The sequence below is a fragment of the Urocitellus parryii genome, chromosome 14, assembly GCF_045843805.1.
Source record: "Urocitellus parryii isolate mUroPar1 chromosome 14, mUroPar1.hap1, whole genome shotgun sequence".
Lineage (NCBI taxonomy): Eukaryota > Metazoa > Chordata > Mammalia > Rodentia > Sciuridae > Urocitellus > Urocitellus parryii.
In genome coordinates this window covers 23,812,203-23,834,137 of record NC_135544.1, presented here as the reverse complement: position 1 = coordinate 23,834,137, position 21,935 = coordinate 23,812,203, and the positions used below count along the sequence as shown (strand labels likewise).

The 21,935-nt window shown below is 39.4% G+C and overlaps 2 protein-coding genes across 2 annotated transcripts in view; both read right to left on the bottom strand.

Annotated features, from left to right (window-relative positions):
• The window catches only part of Slc7a2 (solute carrier family 7 member 2), a 65,382-nt gene extending 65,224 nt beyond the window's left edge, over window positions 1-158 (bottom strand). Inside the window, exon 1 of the mRNA XM_026389432.2 lies at window positions 34-158. The gene's annotated coding sequence lies outside the window, so the exon portion shown is untranslated. The remainder of the gene's footprint in view (window positions 1-33) is intronic.
• A 17,157-nt stretch (window positions 159-17,315) lies between these two features.
• LOC113183211 (disintegrin and metalloproteinase domain-containing protein 25-like) lies at window positions 17,316-19,748 on the bottom strand. The gene has a single exon (XM_026389469.2). It carries the CDS (start codon window positions 19,746-19,748, stop codon window positions 17,316-17,318), a length of 2,433 nt encoding a protein of 810 aa, XP_026245254.2.
• Between the last annotated feature and the right edge of the window lie 2,187 nt (window positions 19,749-21,935).

The window sequence follows — 21,935 nt, the reverse complement described above, 5'->3', positions numbered from 1 at the left end:
CCCCTCTGTGCGGCCGCAGACCCGGCAACTTACTGCTGCGCTAGGGCCGACCGAGGGGGCGGTGGTGGGCGAGCTTGTCTTTGCGCAAGGCTGGAAGTGGCTGGAAGAACGGCCGCCACCTCGCTCGTCCCCGCAGAGTAGAAAGCCTGGCGCCGAGCTGCACAAGGCGGGCTGGGCACGTGGGCGTCCCTCGGTGTAGCCGCTCCGGGGGCGGGGCGAGGGGCGGGGAGGCACCGCCTTCTCCCGCCCCCGCGCTTGCCGACCCCGCTCCCCAAGCCCGCCTCCCACCGGGTGGGTCCCGCGGCTGGCCAATCCTCTGGGTGGGCGGCGTCCAGCTCTGCTCATTTGGGATTGCCTGGGGCCAGCAGCGCTGGCACACGTGGGCGTGCACCCGCCTGGGTCACAGTGGGTGGGCGCTGGCTTGGAAAGGAGGATCTTGGCGGGAGAAGAAATTCTCCATTTCTTTGGGGGGACATAACCTTAGGAGCATTTCCGAAGTTTCTTCTAAATGGACTTTCCCCCCCCCCCCCACTGTTTACTTTTCATTCTGAGAACCATTGGGAAATAAGAAAATAATAAATATAATGGTACATAGAAGCCCAGATGGTTATGCTTATCGATTAGTACTACTTCCACCAAGAAAATAAAAGTTTATAAATAATGTGCAGTTGGTATTTTGAAAACTCCAGTAACGTGAGTAGGTAGTCATGATTGTTGGGAATGGGTCTATAAGAAAATGGCTCTCCAAGAGAGCAAGAGCAGAAGTTACACAATCAAGGTCTCTCATACTGTGCTATTGTTTACTTTGGGAGTCTGATAAGATTAGAGTCACAATGTGAAACTCTTGTTAATTTTAATCCAAATGAAGCAAAACACTGGCACAGAATTTAACAAAAAGTTTATACTATTGTTTTTGTTTGGCAGAAAGGTCTACCTTAATATTGTAGTAATATCGCTTTATTCATCTACAGAGTTCAAGATTCATACTGATGCAGTGACACATACTTTTAATATTATGCTCTAAACCATTTTTCTTGAAGGCACGTTTTACCAAGAGACTAATAAATGGTGTGGAGGTACATGCACGAGATCTCAATTACTGTCTTCATAGTTCATTACCCCTTAGTCATCCATGGATTCCATTAAGGAATTCCAGGCCTAAAGGACACTGTGATTATTAGGGAATTATATGTTCAAGTAAATATCCTACATGATGAAGATTCTACTAATGTAAAGTTATTTTCAAGGTATAAAATAAATTCTTTATGCAAATGATCACTAATAACATAGAAAAATTATAGGTACAGACCCTGACACCAAATTCCTATTCCAATTAAATCCCTAGTAGGCATTGCACAAAGGAGTGAAAACTAAAAAACTCAAGATGTTTCATCTAATTTTCTTTTTTTTTTTTTTTTTTTTTTTTTTTTTTTTTTTTTTTTTTTTTTTTGCGGTGCTGGGGATAGAACCCAGGGCCTTGTGCATGCAAGGCAAGCACTCTACCAGCTGAGCTATATCCCCAGCCCCCAAGATGTTTCATCTAATTTTCAAGGGAAAGGATCTAATCTAAAAATTTTCACTTGATTAAAAAAAAAGAAATTTCTGTTTTAAAATATAAGACACTTTCCCCATATATTTTTATTTAAATACCCTGTATTTAATCTGTGATTAGTTTGCAGCACAATGATTTAGGATAAACAAATTTATTCAACTTTTAGAAACTGCTGATTTTGTCAGAATACCAATCCTAGAGTTTATTCTGCCCATCTGATTTTGATACTTCCTGGGACAAAAACACAGTGTGTCCATGTGTAAATAATAAAAACCACTTCATCTTTTAACAAAAATGAGCAAGTTCTTTCTAACAAGTTCCCAATATGAGTACTTTGACACACTAGTCTTAATATATTTGAAATTATTGATAAATCCCGAGTCTTGCATTACATCTTTGATAATTTCTCAGCTTTTAAACTTTGTGTGGATGAAGAAAGAATAAGATGACCACAGATCTAGTATGAGCTCTAACATGTACTGTTGGAGATAAGAGAAAGTGAAATAAAAATTTTAGAAGTGAAATATTTGAAATAAGTTGAACATTTTATTTTTTTAAATCTGCCAAGTTTCTTTCTTAGGAATGAAACAGAAAATCCACCTTAGTCATATTCAGGAGTAACCAAGATTGTTGCCTTCTGAGGATTTCACAAACAAACCTTAACTCCTAAAAAGTTTATGAAATTGCAGGGAATTCCAAGGGACTGTTGTAGTTGAATATATTCCACACCCTGTCTTCCCACACTTGCCAAATACAACCCAAACTAAATCTTAAGTCCACAACGACAAAGGATTGCTTTAACTATCAATAAGGCTGAATGAGTTGATTATTATTGGTTCTGCTTTGTGACTTTATAATCTTCAAGCTAAAATCCTCCATTTTTCTTCAAATGATTAGACCACTGGATATTGATCTCAAACTTGTAAAGGTGACTTTCCATTGGTCACATTCCACATTTGCCCATCCCTGAAGGTAAGCAATGAAATGTTGAATAAATGATTGAAAATGAGTACGAGAAGTCCTTGTGATGACAAGTTATCTTTTAAATTCATGTTTCTCTGTTTCTCTTTTAACTAAGACCAAATAATGGTTTTGCAATGGTTTTCAGTCCTACACTGCTTCCCTTACACATTTCCCTGCATCCTGTCACTTGGCTTCTTGCTGGGTTTTCTTTACTTTGGCCATTAATCAAGAATCGCCCAGAATTCGACCGGCACTGTGCTGGGTTCTGTTTCCTTCTGCCAGAATTCCTGCTGGGATTGTATCTGCTGGGAAAAACAAAAAGTTAACTTTCTCCATCCAAACATCTTCAGTTAGCCTGTGATTCTAAGGACTAAAAACTGGGATTTTAGAAAAGAGCTCAACTAATGGACCTTCTCTTTTGTCCTTCAGCTTTGACAAATGTCCTAATTGCTCCAAAGATGTCTTCCTAACTATGTCTAGTAGACTGTTCTCAGTTTTCAGGAACCTCATATTCTCTCTTGCTTTCTGTTCTTTTCTTTCTTGAAATTGCCTCCCACCGTGGCTTCCATGATATCTTAGTTTTCCTCCTATCATCTTGATAACTTTTTGTTCTGCTTGCTAATTATGGTCTTCTTAAGGTTATATTCTTTTTTTTTTTATTGGTCGTTCATAACATTACATAGTTCTTAATACATCATATTACACGGTTGATTCACGTGGATTATGAACTCCCGCTTTTACCCCGTATACAAATTGCTGTATCACATCAGTTTCCCTTCCATTGATTGACATATTGCCTTTCTAGTGTCTGATGTATTCTGCTGTCTGTCCTATTCTCTACTATCCCCCTCCCCTCCCCTCCCCTCCCCTCCCCTTTTCTCTCTCTACCCCTTCTACTGTAAATCATTTCTTCCATTTGTATTCTCTTGTCTTGCCCCTCCTTTCCTCTTATATGACATTTTGTATAACCCTGAGGATCGCCTTCCATTTCCATGCAATTTCCCTTCTCACTCCCTTTCCCTCCCACCTCTCATCCCTGTTTAATGTAAATCTTCTTCTCAAGCTCTTCGTCCCTACCCTGTCCTTGTTTACTCCCCTTATATCAAAGGAGTCATTTGGTATTTCTTTTTTAAAGATTGACTAGCTTCACTTAGCATAATCTGCTCTAATGCCATCCATTTCCCTCCAAATTCTATGATTTTGTCATTTTTTAATACAGAGTAATACTCCATAGTATATAAATGCCACATTTTTTTTATCCATTCATCTATTGAAGGGCATCTAGGCTGGTTCCACAGTCTTGCTATCGTGAATTGAGCTGCTATGAACATCGATGTAGCAGTGTCCCTGTAGCATGCTCTTGTTAGGGCTTTAGGGAATAGACCGAGAAGGGGAATAGCTGGGTCAAATGGTGGTTCCATTCCCAGCTTTCCAAGAAATCTCCATACTGCTTTCCAAATTGGCTGCACCAATTTGCAGTCCCACCAGCAATGAACAAGAGTGCCCTTTTCCCCGCATCCTCTCCAGCACTTATTGTTGTTTGACTTCCTAATGGCTGCCAGTCTTACTGGAGTGAGATGGTATCTTAGGGTAGTTTTGATTTGCATTTCTCTGACTGCTAGCGATGGTGAGCATTTTTTCATGTACTTGTTGATTGATTGTATGTCCTCCTCTGAGAAGTGTCTGTTCAGGTCCTTGGCCCATTTATTGATTGGGTTATTTGTTATCTTATTGTCTAATTTTTTGAGTTCTTTGTATATTCTGGTTATTAGGGCTCTATCTGAAGTGTGTGGAGTAAAGATTTGTTCCCAGGATGTAGGCTCCCTGTTTATCTCTCTTATTGTTTCTTTTGCTGAGAAAAAAATTTTTAATTTGAGTAAGTCCCATTTGTTGATTCTATTTGTTAACTCTAGCGCTATGGGTGTCCTATTGAGGAATTTGGAGCCCGATCCCACAGCGTGTAGATCATAACCAACTTTTTCTTCTATCAGATGCCATGTCTCTGATTTAATATCAAGCTCCTTGATCCATTTTGAGTTAACTTTTGTGCACGGCGAGAGATAGGGATTCAGATTCATTTTGGTGCAAATGGATTTCCAGTTTTCCCAGCACCATTTGTTGAAGATGCTATCCTTCCTCCATTGCATGCTTTTAGCCCCTTTATCAAAAATAAGATAGTTGTAGTTTTGTGGATTGGTTACTGTGTCCTCTATTCTGTACCATTGGTCCACCCGCCTGTTTTGGTACCAGTACCATGCTGTTTTTGTTACTATTGCTCTGTAGTATAGTTTGAAGTCTGGTATTGCTATACCGCCTGATTCACACTTCCTGCTTAGTATTGTTTTTGCTATTCTGGGTCTTTTATTATTCCATATGAATTTCATGATTCTTTTATCGATTTCTACAAGATATGCTGTTGGGATTTTGATTGGCATTGCATTGAACTTATATAGGACTTTTGGTAATATCGCCATTTTGATGATGTTAGTTCTGCCTATCCATGAGCAGGGTATATTTTTCCATCTTCTAAGGTCTTCTTCTATGTCTTTCTTTAGGGTTCTGTAATTTTCATTTTATAACTCTTTCACCTCTTTTGTTAGGTTGATTCCCAAGTATTTTATTTTTTGGGGGGATATTGTGAATGGAGTAGTTGTCCTCATTTCCGTTTCAGAGGATTTGTCGCTGATATACAGGAATGCCTTTGATTTATGCGTGTTGATCTTATATCCTGCCACTTTGCTGAATTCATTTATTAGCTCTAATAGCTTCTTTGTAGACCCTTTTGGGTCTGCTAGGTATAGAATCATATCATCTGCAAATAGTGATAATTTAAGTTCTTCTTTTCCTATTTTTATGCCTTTAATTTCTTTCGTCTGCCTAATTGCTCTGGCCAGTGTTTCGAGGACTATGTTGAACAGAAGTGGTGAGAGAGGGCATCCCTGTCTTGTACCAGATCTTAGAGGGAATGCCTTCAATTTTTCTCCATTCAGAATGATGCTGGCCTGTGGCTTATCATAGATTGCTTTTACAATGTTGAGGTATGATCCAGTTATCCCTAATTTTTCTAGCGTTTTGAACATAAAGGGATGCTGTACTTTGTCGAAAGCTTTTTCTGCATCTATTGAGATGATCATTTGGTTCTTATTTTTAAGTCTATTGATGTGGTGGATAACATTTATTGATTTCCGTATATTGAACCAACCTTGCATACCAGGGATGAATCCTACTTGATCATGGTGTATAATTTTTTTGATATGTATTTGAATCCGATTCGCCAGAATTTTATTGAGGATTTTTGCATCAAGGTTCATTAGAGATATTGGTCTGTAGTTTTCTTTCTTTGAAGTGTCTTTGTCTGGTTTCGGAATCAGGGTGATGTTGGCCTCGTAGAACGAATTTGGAAGTTCTCCCTCTTTTTCTATTTCCTGAAATAGCTTGAAAAGTATTGGTGTTAGTTCCTCTTTAAAGGTTTTGTAAAACTCTGCTGTATACCCATCCGGTCCTGGGCTTTTCTTAGTTGGTAGTCTTTTGATGGTTTCTTCTATTTCCTCTATTGTTATTGGTCTGTTTAGGTTGTCTATATCCTCCTGGCTCAATCTGGGCAGATCATAAGACTCAAGGAATTTATCTATGCCTTCACTATCTTCTATTTTATTGGAGTATAAGGATTCAAAGTACTTTCTGATTATCTTCTGTATTTCTGAAGTGTCTGTTGTGATATTGCCTTTTTCATCCCGTATGCTAGTAATTTGGGTTCTCTCTCTTCTTCTCTTCGTTAGCATGGCTAAGGGTCTGTCAATTTTATTTATTTTTTCAAAGAACCAGCTTTTAGTTTTGTCAATTTTTTCAATTGTTTCTTTTGTTTCAATTTCATTAATTTCAGCTCTGATTTTAATTATTTCTTGCCTTCTACTTCTTTTGCTGTTGTTTTGCTCTTCTTTTTCTAGGATTTTGAGATGAAGTATGAGATCATTTATTTGTTGGTTTTTTCTTTTTTTGAGGAATGAACTCCAAGCAATGAATTTTCCTCTTAGAACTGCTTTCAGTGTGTCCCATAGATTCCGATATGTTGTGTCTGTGTTTTCATTTAACTCTAGGAATTTTTTAATTTCCTCCTTGATGTCTTCTAAAACCCATTGATCACTCAGCAACCTATTGTTCATTCTCCAGGTGATGTTTGATTTTTCCTTTCTTCTTTTATCATTGATTTTCAGTTTCATTCCATTATGATCAGACAAGATGCATGGTATTATCTCTACCTCTTTGTATTGTCTAAGAGTTGCCCTGTGACATAGTATATGGTCTATTTTTGAGAAGGTTCCATGTGCTGCTGAGAAAAAAGTGTAGCTACTTGATGTTGGGTGGTATAGTCTATATATGTCAATTAAGTCTAGGTTGTTAATTATGTTATTGAGTTCTATAGTTTCCTTATTTAACTTTTGTTTGGAAGATCTGTCCAGTGGTGAGAGAGGTGTGTTGAAGTCTCCCATGATTATTGTATGGTGGTCTATTAGACTCTTGAACTTGAGAAGAGTTTGCTTGATGAACACAGCTGCACCATTATTTGGGGCATATATATTTATGATTGTTATGTCTTGTTGGTGTATGGTTCCCTTGAGCAGTATGAAGTGTCCTTCTTTGTCCCTTTTGATTAGCTTTGGCTTGAAATCTATTTTATTAGATATGAGTATGGACACTCCTGCTTGTTTCCGCGGTCCATATGAGTGATATGATTTTTCCCAACCTTTCACCTTCAGTCTATGTATATCTTTTCCTATCAAATGCGTCTCCTGTAGACAGCATATTGTTGGGTCTTGTTTTTTGATCCATTCTACTAGCCTGTGTCTCTTAATTGGTGAGTTTAAGCCATTAACATTTAGGGTTATTATTGAGATATGGTTTGTTCTTCTATCCATGTTTGTTTATTGATGTTACTAAACCTGATTTGTTATCCTCTTTGACTACTTTCCCCCCTTTACTGTCCTACCTCCCATTGTTGGTTTTCAATGTTATTTCCCATTTCCTCTTCCTGTAATGTTTTGCCAAGGATTTTTTGAAGAGATGGTTTTCTAGCTGCGAATTCTTTTAACTAACCTGAAGCTTAATTTCGCCGGATACAAGATTCTTGGTTGGAATCCATTTTCTTTAAGCGTTTGAAATATGTTATTCCAGGATCTTCTAGCTTTTAGAGTCTGTGTTGAGAGATCAGCTGTTATTCTGATTGGTTTACCCCTAAATGTAATCTGCTTCCTTTCCCTTGTAGCTTTTAAAATTCTCTCCTTATTCTGTATGTTGGACATCTTCATTATAATGTGTCTAGGTGTGGATCTCTTATGATTTTGCACATTCGGCGTCCTGTAGGCTTCTAGGATTTGGGATTCTGTCTCATTCTTCAAGTCTGGGAAGTTTTCTTGTATTATTTCACTGAATAGATTGCTTAATCCTTTGGTTTGGAGCTCTGTGCCTTCCTGTATCCCAATGACTCTTAAGTTTGGTCTTTTGATATTATCCCATAGCTCTTGAATGTTCTGCTCATGGTTTCTTAGTAGACTTGCTGAGCTATCTATGTTCTTTTCAAGTTGAAATACTCTGTCTTCATTGTCTGATGTTCTATCTTCTAAGTGATCCACTCTGCTGGTAGTATTCTCAATTGAGTTTTTAAGTTGGTTTATTGTTTCCTGCATTTCTAGTATTTCTATTTGTTTGTTTTTTATTACCTCTATCTCCCTGTGAAATTGATCTTTTACTTCCTGGATTTGTTTGTCAATGTGATCTTTCATTGTCTGATTTTGCTGTCTCATGTCTTCCTTGAGACTCCAGATCATCTGAAGCATGTATGTCCTGAGCTCTCTATCTGACATTCCATCTGTTGCAGCTATTACCTCTTCTAAAGTTGAGTTGACCTGCATTGCCTGTGGTCCTTTCTTTCCTTGTCGTTTCATACTGCTGGCGTTTCTTTCTGCTTGGTGAAATTGTTGTGTCTTTGATATTTTCCCCCTCTATTTATTTATATTGCTCTTGTATAGTTGAAAAATCACCCTTGCAGGGCAGGTAGTGGCTGTGATCCTCCTCCAATTAGTGTGATCCGTCTACCATGCTGGCAGGCCCTAGGTCTGCTTTGCTGGTCAGTCAAAGGTCCACCTACCCAGCAGGTGCCAGGGGCACCTGTGTCACTCCATAGGTTGCTGGGCCTAACCTCCCGATGGGTTGCAGGTTGGCCTAGCTTGCAGGCACTGGGGGAGGGGCCGGTTCCACCCCTCAGCAGGCTTTGGGCCCGCTCTGCTGGTGTTCACAGTCCCCCGCCTACCTGCAGACACTGGGGGAGGGGACGGGCCTAGCCCTCAGCCGTCCGCCGGACCTGTCCTTGTGGGTCTGGTCTGCGTTCCCCGCCGGCGCGTGTAGCTGCTGTCACTTGGCTGGTTGCTGGTCCTGACCCGCCCGCCCGTGGCTTGCAGGTTCGCCTCGCTTGCAGGCACTGGGGGAGGGGCCGGTTCCACCCCTCAGCAGGCTTTGGGCCAGCTCTGCTGGTGTTCACAGTCCCCCTCCTACCTGCAGACACTGGGGGAGGGGACGGGCCTAGCCCTCAGCCTTCCGCCGGACCTGTCCTTGTGGGTCCGGTCCAAGTTCCCCTCCGGCGCGTGTAGCTGCTGTCACTTGGCTGGTTGCTGGTCCTGACCCTCCCCAAGGTTATATTCTTGAATCATTCTTATCTCCATCAACTGCCGCAGTCTGGCCGGGCACAAATCAGGAGCCACTGAAGCAGGAACAAACTTTATTTCTGAACTCAACGGGAACTGCGCCAGAACTCAAAAGTCATCATCTTAATGGCTAGCTAGCGTCACCTCTCAACCACTACTTCTGGCAAAAATGCCATGAGTCATCCCAACTCGGCTGTGGCCCTCAACAATCAACCTTCACAATCTTAGCTGAGATCCATTCCTAAGGCTCAACCAACTTGATGGCATGGATCCCCAAAGTTGCCTTATCAGGCCTCATGTCTCACCTTTGCTCCAAATTGTGTCTCTGATGAGATAAACTTGCAAAAACTAGATGGCTAAAACAAGGTCCTTACTTACTTATGCTATCTTCCTCCTATTTCCTTCTTTCTTCCTATTCTCCTGACACTTCAGGCTTAATGCCTTAGAATTATTGTTTACTCTTTCTTTTACTTTTTTATATTCCCCCCAACCACACACTTCTGCTACTATTACTCCATTAGCTCTTTAACACAGAAATAACCCTTGATTTCTGTAAATTCACCTTCCTAATCTATACCCTCATTATGTTAACGCAAGTTATTTCAATCTTCACAAAAACTCATGGTATCTTCTAATTGATTATAGAATTCAACTAAACTCCCTAAGTCATAGAAAGTCTCCATTATCCACCTTAGTACATTTTCTTTGGCTTACCATTTAGACCTATATCATCCACATAGTAGCCTCTGCCATATGTGGCTCTTGAGCATTTATTTGAGTATGGCTAGTCCTAATTGAGATTCATTGATGTGCAAAATAAATGTTGTATTTCAAAGACAGTACAATAAAAATCATGTAAAAAAAAACTTCAATATTTTTTCACCCGAGTACTTGTTGAAATAATTATTTGGATATATGGAGCTAAGTAAGATTAGATATGATTAGAATTGATTTAACTTATTTATTTGTACTTTTTTCAATGAGTTGCAAATGTGGCTTACTTTATATTTCTATTACAATCTGGTTTAGACAATGTACAAACCTGGGCTAGGCACTATACAAGAACAGAGAAAATTTTCAAAGAGAAATATCCCTACTTCACTGTTGAGAGCCACAGTTTAGTCGGAATGACGCCTGGCATTTTGCTAGAGGGAATGGTTGAAAGGTGATCCTGCTCCCGGATTAGGGCGGATCCTGGGGTGGGAATAGGGCGGCTCCAGGGGATTAGGGCAGATCCTGATGCCTCCAGTGCCCGCTACTTTGGAGTTCCTGTTGAGTTCGCAAGGGGTTCCAGGAGAATTGGCACACGGAGCCTGGTGGAGGGAGTGTGTTCTGGGAAGTGTGTGTAGAGTACCCGTGAGAGTTCGGGAATAAGGAGTTGCTGTTTGAACCTACAAGGCTTTGTGGTGGCTCGGTTGTTTTGTGCCCAGACACACTGCGGCACTTCACAACCTGGGTTTCTACACAGCCCACTTGAGGAGATGTTATGGTTTGGATTTTAATGTCCCTGAAAAGCTCTTGTGTTAGACAATATATGAATGTTCATCAGTGAAATGATAAGATATGAAAACCATAATCTCATCAGTGGATTAATCCACTTGACGGATTCATGATTTGAATGGACCACTGGATGGTAATTGTAGGTAGGTATGGCGTGGCTGAAGGAAATTGGTTACTGGGGGCATATCCTAAACCATATCAGTCCATGGCTCCTTCTACCCTTTTTCTGCTTTCAGATTACTATGAGCTGAGAAATTGTTTTTTTTTGTTGTTGTTGTTTTGTTTTGCCATACCCTTCCACCATGATGTTTTGAATCACCCCAGACCCAGACCAATGGAATTGGTCAGCCATGGACCAAGACCTCTGAAACTCTGAGTTCAAAATAAACTCTTTCTCTTAAGTTATTCTTGTCAAGTATTTATTTTGGTCTCAAAGATGCAAAGCTGACTAACAAGAGAATATAAGGCATTGAAAATCAATTATAAATAAAACCGGTAGACAAATTCCAAAAGAAAAAATTTATTCCTGTGAGAGAGAGAGCTTTAAATAGGAGGTGGTTGGGAATGCCTTTTCTGAAGAAGTAGAGTTTTAAAACATCCTTGTCTGCAGCTAGGAAAGAAAGAGAAAAGCATTCTGGGGAAGAGGAAGTGAAGAAGCCCTGAATAGGCTTGGGATAAAATGGGTAGACCAATTTGTCTGGGGTGAAATATTGTGCTCTGATATGGATTGGTTCTCCACATATCATTTGCCTCCATGCATTCAATTACCTTCAGAAGGACTTCTCTGCCCTATGAAGCTAGAAAATAAAGGGGATATTAATGTTGCCAGTCAGTCCTACCTACTTTGTTCTGCTACTGACCAGATTCTAAACCTGTGCACCAAACATAAGATTTTTGTACAATGGCACTATGTGACCTTTTCTCTAAGGAAATATTGTCCTGAGTAAACCATTTCAATGAAGAGACCAACCCATGTGAAACAGAAGTCAGTGTTCATTTAAATTGCTGCTTATCTAGTTGACTAATCATTCCCCTCAATCCTGAGATAACTGGGACAGCTGGTCTACCTTACTCTACTATACTTCCAGCTCTGATGCTTTTTCATTTCTAACCACTGGCCTTCTGTGAATTTGATAGCTGTGACAAAACAACAGAGAAGAGACAATGTAAATATGTTATAACAGGGAATGTGGTTGCTTTCTCAAGCTACCTTACTGCTGACTTCACAACATTTTTTCTTAGCCTAAGTTGTGTGATATCATAGGAGGTTGCAATCCTACATGTTAAAGTCAGTTGTCTTCCATTTTAAGAATGTGTCTCCATGTATACCTCTATGAAGAAGAGTGTCTTACTCTCAACCAAATGAGAAAGAGATACTTGAGTCTCAACAGTTGGAGCTAGAAGAAGTCCTACATGGAAGTAGAATTATCTCTTCATAGGAGCCGAACTCAAATCCTTTCTCAATTCCCTGTCATGAACCTCTGAGACCTCTTTCTGGCTGCCTTTGAAGCCACGCTTGTTTCAAGTCCCTTGCTTATTCTCAAGGGACACTGGCTTAGCATCAGCATCAAAATGAAGTGAAACCTCCTAGATGGGAAATTCAAGGAAACCATTTCAATTCTAAGTGCTAGCAGTAAAGTTACATGATTAAGAAAACTCTAAGTCCTAAAGAAATGAAGCCACAAGATAAAATGATAGGAGGTTTGAAACTGTTAAGTTACTGAATGGGAATCTTTTCATGACACACCAGTTATATCATATATTCATAAAGTTAGCCATAATAGAATTACTCATAGGAAAGTTTTAGCCCAAGTTTGGAAAAGAAAAAAAACCAAAAAACCTAAGTTCCAATTTCCCCTTAGCAAAAACTTCTTACATAGTGCTGTGAATTCCAGATTGTGAAACTTGGTTCTTGAAATATTCATGTGGAAAATATTACTGTCTAACACCTTCCAGTGCTTCCCTGTGGCCTCATTAGAAAATTTAATTCTTTGAGATCGAACGGTAAAAATGTCCATTACTGTCTGGTACCGAGGAGAAAGGAAACGGGAGAGTCAATTCCTTACTCTGCATGACTTCGATATATTTAACTGTCTTAGATATATTTATATTTATATTTAACTGACTTAGACAGAATCCATCCTTGGAAATGTGAGTTTGTAATGTGTCCTAATGTCCTCAGGCAATGAATGCTTCAGATAATATGTTTTAAAAGTTCCCACCTGTTTTACTTTTAAATTTGGATTGGTATGAATTGATGCCCTTTGGCAAATTAAGCGGTCACTTTTTTTTTTTTTCCTTCTGAATCCCAGACAAAAATGCAGTCTTAGTTAGTGATAAGTGTGGTCTGGTCCACCAGCATCTTTGTAACAAGTCAGTGCATGCTTAGTCAGAAGGAAAACATCTGGGGCTTTTCCTCAACATAGAGAAGAGTTGTAACTACCCACTCGATGTGGATTGAACCCCACTATCAAGTACTAAATCAAACTACACTGCGTGGAGATATTGTGCATTTTTTTTCAGAAGCTTTAGAGGAAGCTTTTCCTTTTCTCTTTTACCTGGAAAGGGAGAGGGACACAGAGAAAGAGAGAATAGGAGACCTCTTATAATACTTACAGTGGTGCTGACCCTGAGTGGGATGCCGCCCTAGAGAGCATTGCAGATATGTTCTGTTTTCATTTTAATCTTCTCTAAAATTTAATTGGGGGGAAGAAATTATGAAATAAAAAGAAAGTTGTATACAGATATGCAGTAAAAAGCCCAAATTAATCTTACTGGTTCCTAACTTAACTAAATGTTTGATTTTGAGCAAAACATTCCTTGATTAAATCAATGTGTTTTCCTTTTTTTTCCAGACAGTGGGAATACTAATGCTTATTTAACTTCTCCAAGACATTGTGAAGACATACATAAGTAAGGGAAAAGATTGTGTACAAATTAAATTACTAAGGTTTTACTCTTATATCACTTCATACTTCCACCAATCTATTCAATTCTAAATACAATTTAAAATTTTAAATCTCTTAATTTTAGAAAAATACCACATGATCTCACTCATATATGGACTATAAAAAGATGATCTTATACAAGTTTAGAGTGAATGGAGTTACAGAGGATGAGAGGGGAGGAAGAAGAACAAATGGAGAAAACTTATCAATGCGTACACTAAGTTACTGTTGGATAGGAGGAAGTACTTCTGCTATGTTGTTGCATAATAGAATGACTAAGATAACAAAATATACTATATATTTTAAAAATATTGAAGAAAGAATTATAAAAGTTTTCAACATAAAGAAAAATAAAAATTTGAGAGTATAAATATATTTAACTGATTTAAACATTATGCAGTGGAGTAGATTAAATGATTTAAATGTTATGCATTATACTCATGTGTTGAAACATTAAATGGTACTCCATTAATATATGCAATGTTTTAAGTATCAGCTAAAAGATACAAAAATTTTAAAAAAACTCTTAATTCACAAGGTAGAGATAAATATTCTGATGAAAGCATTAGATTAAAGCATTAGATTTAACTGTCTGACAAGACTAATCTAAGTGCTGTGAGTGTGGATATGGTTTACTCTCCAAAGATTTGTGTTATGGAAGTTTAGTTAGGAACATCCAGTGTTAAGCTAAAGAACCTTTAAGAGGGATTAATGCTTTCCTCCTCAGAGTAAGTTAGTTATTCTCATGTTGAAAACTATATTGATTACAGAAAAACTGTGTCTTCCAGTTAAGTTATTCTATATATTGACTGTCCAATCAACTGTTTAACCCATTCACTGAGTTCTTACTATGTTTATAATTTTTAGTTCTAAATATCAATTAGATAATTTCTAATTCACTGAGGATATTATAGATTCTTTTTTATATTTTGTACATATTCTCCTATTTTAAGATATATTAATCATAGTAATAAACTCATATACTCTGGCTCTGCTATCTGAATCACACTACATTTGATCTTATCCAAAAGACCAAGACTCGAGTCTGCTCTTCTCTTTATTCATTCCTTTTTAAAAACTCCTTAATAACAGTAAGGTTTTTTTTTTCTTTTAACATGCATTTCAGCCTGTTTTCTACTGCTATGACAGAATACTACACAATGGATAATTTATAGAGAAAATAAGTTTATTGCTCATGGTTCAGGAAGCTGTGAAATTGTGGATTGAAGGCTGCATGTGATGAGGCCTTCCTGGTGGGTCAATCCATGATGTCAGATGGAAAGGACAGAGAGAATGCATAGAGAGAAGGAGATGGCTTTTATGAGAAAGGCAATCCTGTGATAACTGTACCACTCCCATAATGAAGGCTTTAATCTGTCTTGATGGTCCTGCCTAAACACCTCAGAAAGACTCACCTCCCAATACTATAATAGTGACAATGAAGTTTCAACATGAGTTTTAGAACAGACATTTGAACCATAACAGCAGGTATAGAACTATTTTGTTGTAAGCTGGTAATTGTGCATTGAATCACCAAGTGGCTCCACTACAGAGTTATCATTTCCTGTGTTGGGAAGATGGACTAAGGAGCTAGTTACTTAAATCAATCATGGATTAAGTTAGGCCAGAGGTGACAGGCTTTCAATAAATCTTGGACTAATCTTTACTTATAGAGCACTACTCAGATATGGGCCTGCTCCACTTTCACTTGGGAGTGTACATGACACTAACTGCTCAGCTTTGAAGGATTATGGGGATCAATCTCTACCATCCAAATGTTCACAGTCTACTTCTTCAGCCTTTTGCAAAATGAAAGGTCAGAATCCAATTAAATGTCTTAATGGAAAAACTGAATGTGCTTGAGACAAGCCACTTTACTGTGTCTTGTGTACAAAATGTAACATGGCTTTAGGAAAATATGCCTTTTAGAAATTTCAGAGTAGCTCACCAACATCTCACAATGCAGAAGAGACTTTGGGGAAAATGATTACCAGTGGAAGTCCCCCAAATGTCTACTTTATGAATGCAGGCCTGGGAAGTAACTAAGAGGACTGGAGTTCATCTGCTTCTCAGCAGAGTTCCTGTCTTCCAATGAGGCCAAACCTCCTCCTCAATTCATATCCAGCATTCACTAGTTCTCCAGAGAAAAGACACCTGTTGATACTCAACTCACTTCACAATTGTGTTCCAGTTGGAAAATTTAGTTCATTGAGTCCTCCTTGCCTCCCCAGCTCTCTGATGACCTCAAAGTATGGTTTTGAAGGTTTCATTGGAGACCTCTAGGTCTTTTTCCCCAGAGAAAACAAAATTTGCCAAGACTTATTCCATCCTACATACAAAAATTGTAAATAACTTCTTCATCCTATTTTGTAATCAAAGATGCAAAGGAGTTGTGTGGCAACTGCTATTGTCTTGTTTAGAGATTACAAAGACATTCTCCCCAAGTTTAAATCTTTTCCCCAAGGGGGTAAAGGGCAGTGGTTAAAAAAAAAATCTCTGATGTCTGACTCCTTCCTGTGTTCTCCATCATACCAAGGTAAGTTTTATAGCCCTCAGAATTCAGTCACAAAACAAGAAACCACACTCCTGAGATAACCACAAGTTACTAAGTAGAAGGCATAGCTGTCACCATGAGGACTGGAGATCAATGGGAAGAGGTCAGATCTTCAAGCCCAGATCTTGGGAATAGGTTCTATGATTCTAGGGCCCCAACCTCTGAGGACAGGTATAGCCAAGTTGGTGCTGGAACCTCTGGAATCTGGCAGAGGCCTCAGAGAACCAGGACCCAGGGCTCTGAGGATAAGTTGTTTGGTAGCTGATGATACTTTTGCTTCTGGAAGTTCCTAAATATACATAGGAATAATGTGCAGACTGAAAACTACTGCAGCTGATTTTTAGATGAAAACTCTAAGTGAGGTGGTGCTGATGCAAACTTCAAGCAGTTCCCACAGGTATCCGATCTCCCTGTGGCTCCCCCAAGGGCAGACACTGCTAGGGAGGACTGCAAAGAGGTGTGATTTCTGAGTTTCCTCTCTCCCTGTGACACAGCAGAGTGAAAAAGGAAGATGGTTTCGATTTGAGAGATGGGGAGTACACACACACACACACACACACACACACACACACAGACACACACACAGACACATGATCCATCCATGCAGTAGGTCTTTGCTGAAGAAATACAAAGAACTATTTCCATGAAAAATAAACCACGAGGTGGGGTGAAGTTTGTAGTAGAATGCTTGCCTAATGAGTGCTAGGCTCTGAATTTACTCCCCCCCTACTGCTGAAAACATAAAGAAATAACCAACAAATCACTAAAATTTCTTGAAATAATGAAAAGTAGGAATGTTCTAGGAATTACATTTATTAAATGGTGAATGTTTCTGATCCTGAAGCAATGATTTCTGGACCTTTCTGTCGGTGGTTTCTAACATCGGCAATAACATTTCTACTGCCAGGATAATAAATGTTAATGCATGGGAAATTTCATTGAGGATTGGGATTCTTTTCTGAAAATGCAAAACTTTTGCTCTTCTGTCTCAGTTAAAATTTAAATAATGTGCTCATCTTTGTCAGGTGAAGAGTAAGTTTGAACACTCAGCTATTTCATCTCAGGTGAAGGTTGTACATTTTCCTCTTTTTAGGCATTGCTTATCGTTTTTTCTTACAAAACAAAAGTAACAAAATCAAAAGCATAAGACCAAGTGGAAATAAAAAAATAAGTGGTGCAGGGAAATACTTCGTTGCCATTTTTTCAGGGGGTGGTGCAGGAGTTGTTTCATTGGGTGGTGCAGGGGTTATTTCATTGGGTGGTGCAGGGGTTGGTGCATTGGGTGGTACAGGGGTTGGTGCATTGGGTGGAAAAGGGGTTGGTGCATTGGGTGGAAAAGGGGTTGGTGCATTGGGTGGTGCAGAGGTTGGTGCACTGGGTGGTGCAGGGGTTGGTGCATTGGATGGTGCAGGGGTTGGTGCATTGGATGGTGCAGGGGTTGGTGTAGGGGGTGGTGTAGTGATTGATTCAGGGGCTGGTAGAGTGGGTGGTTCAGGAGGTGGTGGGCCACTGTCAACACTCCCTCCATGGCCTTTTTCTGTGCAGTTGGGGGGACCCCAGTAAGGGTCACAATGGCAGTGATGTTTGTTGTTGCAGATCCCTTTCATAGCACAGTTCTTTGCTGAACATTTTGCATTAAATGTCAACAAAAAATTAGAGACACACTTCTGGCGAATGCACACAAGTCCATCACCACACTCTGTGCCATCTTTCACAGCACCAATATCTGGTATGGTCATCCCAAAATGATAGTCGGTACCCCAGCAGGTCACACCATTGAAGTCCATCCGATGCACTGTAGAGTGACCTGTCAAAGTAGGAATTTCTTTCACATTCTCACACTGAACTCTTCCACAGAGGAAATCTGACTTATTACACATAACATAGTGGTCATCACTGAGACCACAGTTACCAAAGCGGTCACCTCGGCGGTTCACTTCCGTGTAGCAACTCTTCTGTGCACTCCTGGATTCTTTGCCAAATATCTGTCTGCACTGTTCATCACGTACATTGCATCTCTTCTCATGGCAGTAGCCACTGTCCCTGCATCGGAGCCCATCCTGCACATACACATCCTCTGGACACTCAGGTGAGGTGCCATTGCACCACTCTGGAAGATCACACTCACTGACATTTTCTCTACACTCTCTACCTTGTGGCAAGAGATAGCAGTCTTCACAACAAAGCCCAGAAGCACATTCAGCCCCATTTTTCAGAGTGCAACTTTCTGAACAACATGGATGGTTTGAACACAAATTTGGGGGTCCACAGTCACACTCCTCTCCTTCTTCAACCACACCATTCCCACAGATAGTCCCTCTGGGGTGGGCCACTTGTTTCGGTGCAGTTCGCAAACAGTTCATAGATGGAAAGTTTTCCCACATATAAGCATAACTGCAGTTGCTGAATTTTGAGCCATATGGTGGTTCTCTGGACATTATACAACGGGGTTGCCCGCATGTACATATTACTGCATCATGGTACATACCCAGATTGTGTCCAATCTCATGTGCTATGGAAAGTGACATTTCCAATGGTTTATCATCCAGGACACGATTCACTGCACATCCCAAGTAAGATTCACATACAGTTCCAACATAAGATAAGCCAAGATATATATGAAAATCTTGTCTTGCCAATAAATGTACAACATCAGTTTTTATGCGAGATTGAAAGCTGGTTTTCCTCCAATAGCAAAAATCATCCAGGAGTTTAGATATGTTATCAGTCACACTGACAAGGTTCCTTTCATTCCAGACCTCAAATCCAAGTAAAATCAATTCAACATCCAATTTTTTTAAAAGGGAATGTACTGTATTGCCAATGACAAATATTTCCTGTGTAATAAGTGAGATATTACTTTTCTTATAAAGGTATTGCTCATAATCTACAACAAAAACTGCTTCAAGATACCATGTGTGGGTCCACCAGCCTTCATAACCACTTTGTCTCAGAATGGAATTATCACGCCTTTGGAGCTTTAGTTGTCGTGCTAGTTCTTCTTCTGTTAGTCCACATCTCATGGGTGGGAATTGTGTCTTCTCTCTGTCCATCATATAAAGCAGATGTTCAAATGTGGTAGAAAGTCTTTTGGGTTTGATTTCATAAACATTGTCATGGATCTCTAGTGTTCCTCGAAAGCCCCCCAAACAGGTGCTAAGAGCAACCAGGGATTCTGGGTCCCCTTCCACATAGCCATCATAGTAGCAGTCACTCTGGACAAAAGGGTGGTCCTCGAGCAGAGCACCCTGCTTTGTGTAGGTGAACACAGAGAAGGATTTGGACACCAGAAGTTTCTTGGCCTTCATGTGGACAATGTGTTTCTTGCCTCCAAAGTGAAGACTGTAGGAGATCCAGTCAGGGGGTCTCATGACTCTATGGGTGCCAGTTATCCTCAAGGGTATCACTACTTCTGGGAGGCTATGGTGTTGAGAGTGTCCAATCTGGGCCCATCCAGAAAGGAAGAGCAAGATTCCCATGCACAGCTGCAGGACAGTGATCCTCATATGCACCAGGGCCTCACCCACAACCATCATGGACAATGAGGCAGGCGAAAGGGCAGGGCAGGAGGTGCTGTTGTCCTGTCACCTCCCTGTGACTTGGTTGCAAGCAGCATTGACCTTTAATAGGATGTCTTCTGGCAGAGTCAATCCATCAGAGCAACACAACTAAAAAAAAAAAATGAAAAGGGCAGAGATGGGGTGGCTAAATTATGAACTGTCTTAGGTGGAGGAGAACAGCAGTATATGGGCTAAAATGCATTAGTGTTTGGTTAGAGCATGACTCCATATAGTGCATTGGATTTGCTTTTTAATTTTGGTGAGGTAGGGTCAGACTGTGAGTGTTGAAAGAATGAAAAATGGCTACTGGTTGAAACTTGCCACACATGGATGAAGGACATTTGGGTTTAAGGATATGTGGGTTCATAATATCATTCTTAAATACATGTACAAATGGGAATATCTTCACAATGAATATTTAAAACAGAATCTAAATGAAAAGGAAAGTTGTATGCCTTGTTTTGATGATGGAATCTCAACTTATACAAATTTACTTGGAATAAATAACAATAGGCATCCCTTTCTATTTCAAGTGATTTTTTAGACACATTACTCAGCAGAGACATGTAAATCAATTCTCACATACATTATTTTTCTTCATGGTCCTTAATATAGATTTCCATGCAACTAATTATGACTTCTCCTCTTTTCCTCCAATCCTGTAGGATTTCAATGTCAAAACATCAATTGTCCTTCAAAAGTATTAGAATCTGCTTATAATGAATACTTTCAGGCATTAAAGCAAGCAAAAGTGGAAATGGAAGGGGGAATACCTTGGGTTGATAGATGTTACTCAAAGGTGTTTATATGTGATTATACTCATTCCAAAAATAATATTTATCAATTTCTCTGGCCCTATGATAAGAAAAGGAGATCAAACAAGCTGGAAGTGTAACAGTTGGAAAAGAGAGGGTACTAAAAGCAAAATAAAGTGCCTTCAGAAATGAAAAGGAAATCAATGAACTCTGGAAGGATGGAGGAAAACTTCAGTGCAGGTGATGTTGTACCGAGCATAGGCATCAATATCCCTGGCATTATCCCCCCAAATCAAAGGCTGAATGTTTTCTTTTATGTAAGGATGCTGACTCATAATGGCAATGGGGGTGGGTAGCATGGGAGAAATGGAGGAACTTTACATAGGGTAAAGAGGGGAGAGGAGTAAGAAGGGGAAAAAGGGGTAGAAATGATGGTGGAATGAGTTAGATATCATTACCCCAAGTACATGTAGGAAGACACAAATAATGTGAAAATACTTTGTGTACAATCAGTAACTTGAAAAATTGTGCTCTATATGTGTAATACAAAATGAATTGCATTCTGCCATCATATATAGCAAATTAGAATAAATAAATAATTTAATTTTAAAAATCCCTGGCATTTTAGGATGCCGAAGAAACCAGCTCCAAGATTAACTTTCCCATGATTTGTCTCAGAAATGACATAAAATACAGAAGTATAGATTAAACAATCATTTTGAGAGTACAAATATCTTATGATGAATGAGTGTAAATGAGAAATCTGATAAAAGCACAGTTCCTGGCTGATAATACTGATTTGTTGCTTTGTTATCAAGCAAAGTAGGAATGATGCTGCAGAATATGCAGATACTGTGCAGCACACCTGGGAAACATCAAAGGATGATATAGGTTAATGGTGTGGAACATAAATTTACAGTGTTTGCAGCAAAGATATACTTTAAGAATCTGTTAAATTGCATTCAATAGTTTCCATATAACATGCCTGTTTTTCTTGACCCCATGAGAGTATCCACAGTTTTCATGACATCGTTAAAGCAATGATAACATAAAAGAGATGACATTAAGAACCACCACACTGGTTAGGGGAGAAAGAGCAACAGCCCTGGCAGAGGAATGTGGAATGTGCAATGAGGGATCTAAAAAACACTGATCAAATACCATTTCCCACAAAAGGAATTCAAACACGAAGGTAGCTGGATTTAGTATCTGTTGCCTCCTGGACCCAGGACACATTTCTCCTTCATTTTTTCTTTGATCTTGATTCTCATTTCTTTGAGATTTTCGCTCTCTACTCATTTTCCTATTACTATGGAATCTTCCTCTCACCAAACATAGCAGTCTCTCCTCTGTTATCAGTTCTTCATGGAAGACTCTTTTTCTTAGTTTTACAACATTTTTTGAG

What these genes read in the sequence shown, in the direction of transcription:
- LOC113183211 (XM_026389469.2), bottom strand. Translation starts at nt 19,748, where the DNA reads ATGGTTGTGGGTGAGGCCCTGGTGCATATGAGGATCACTGTCCTGCAG.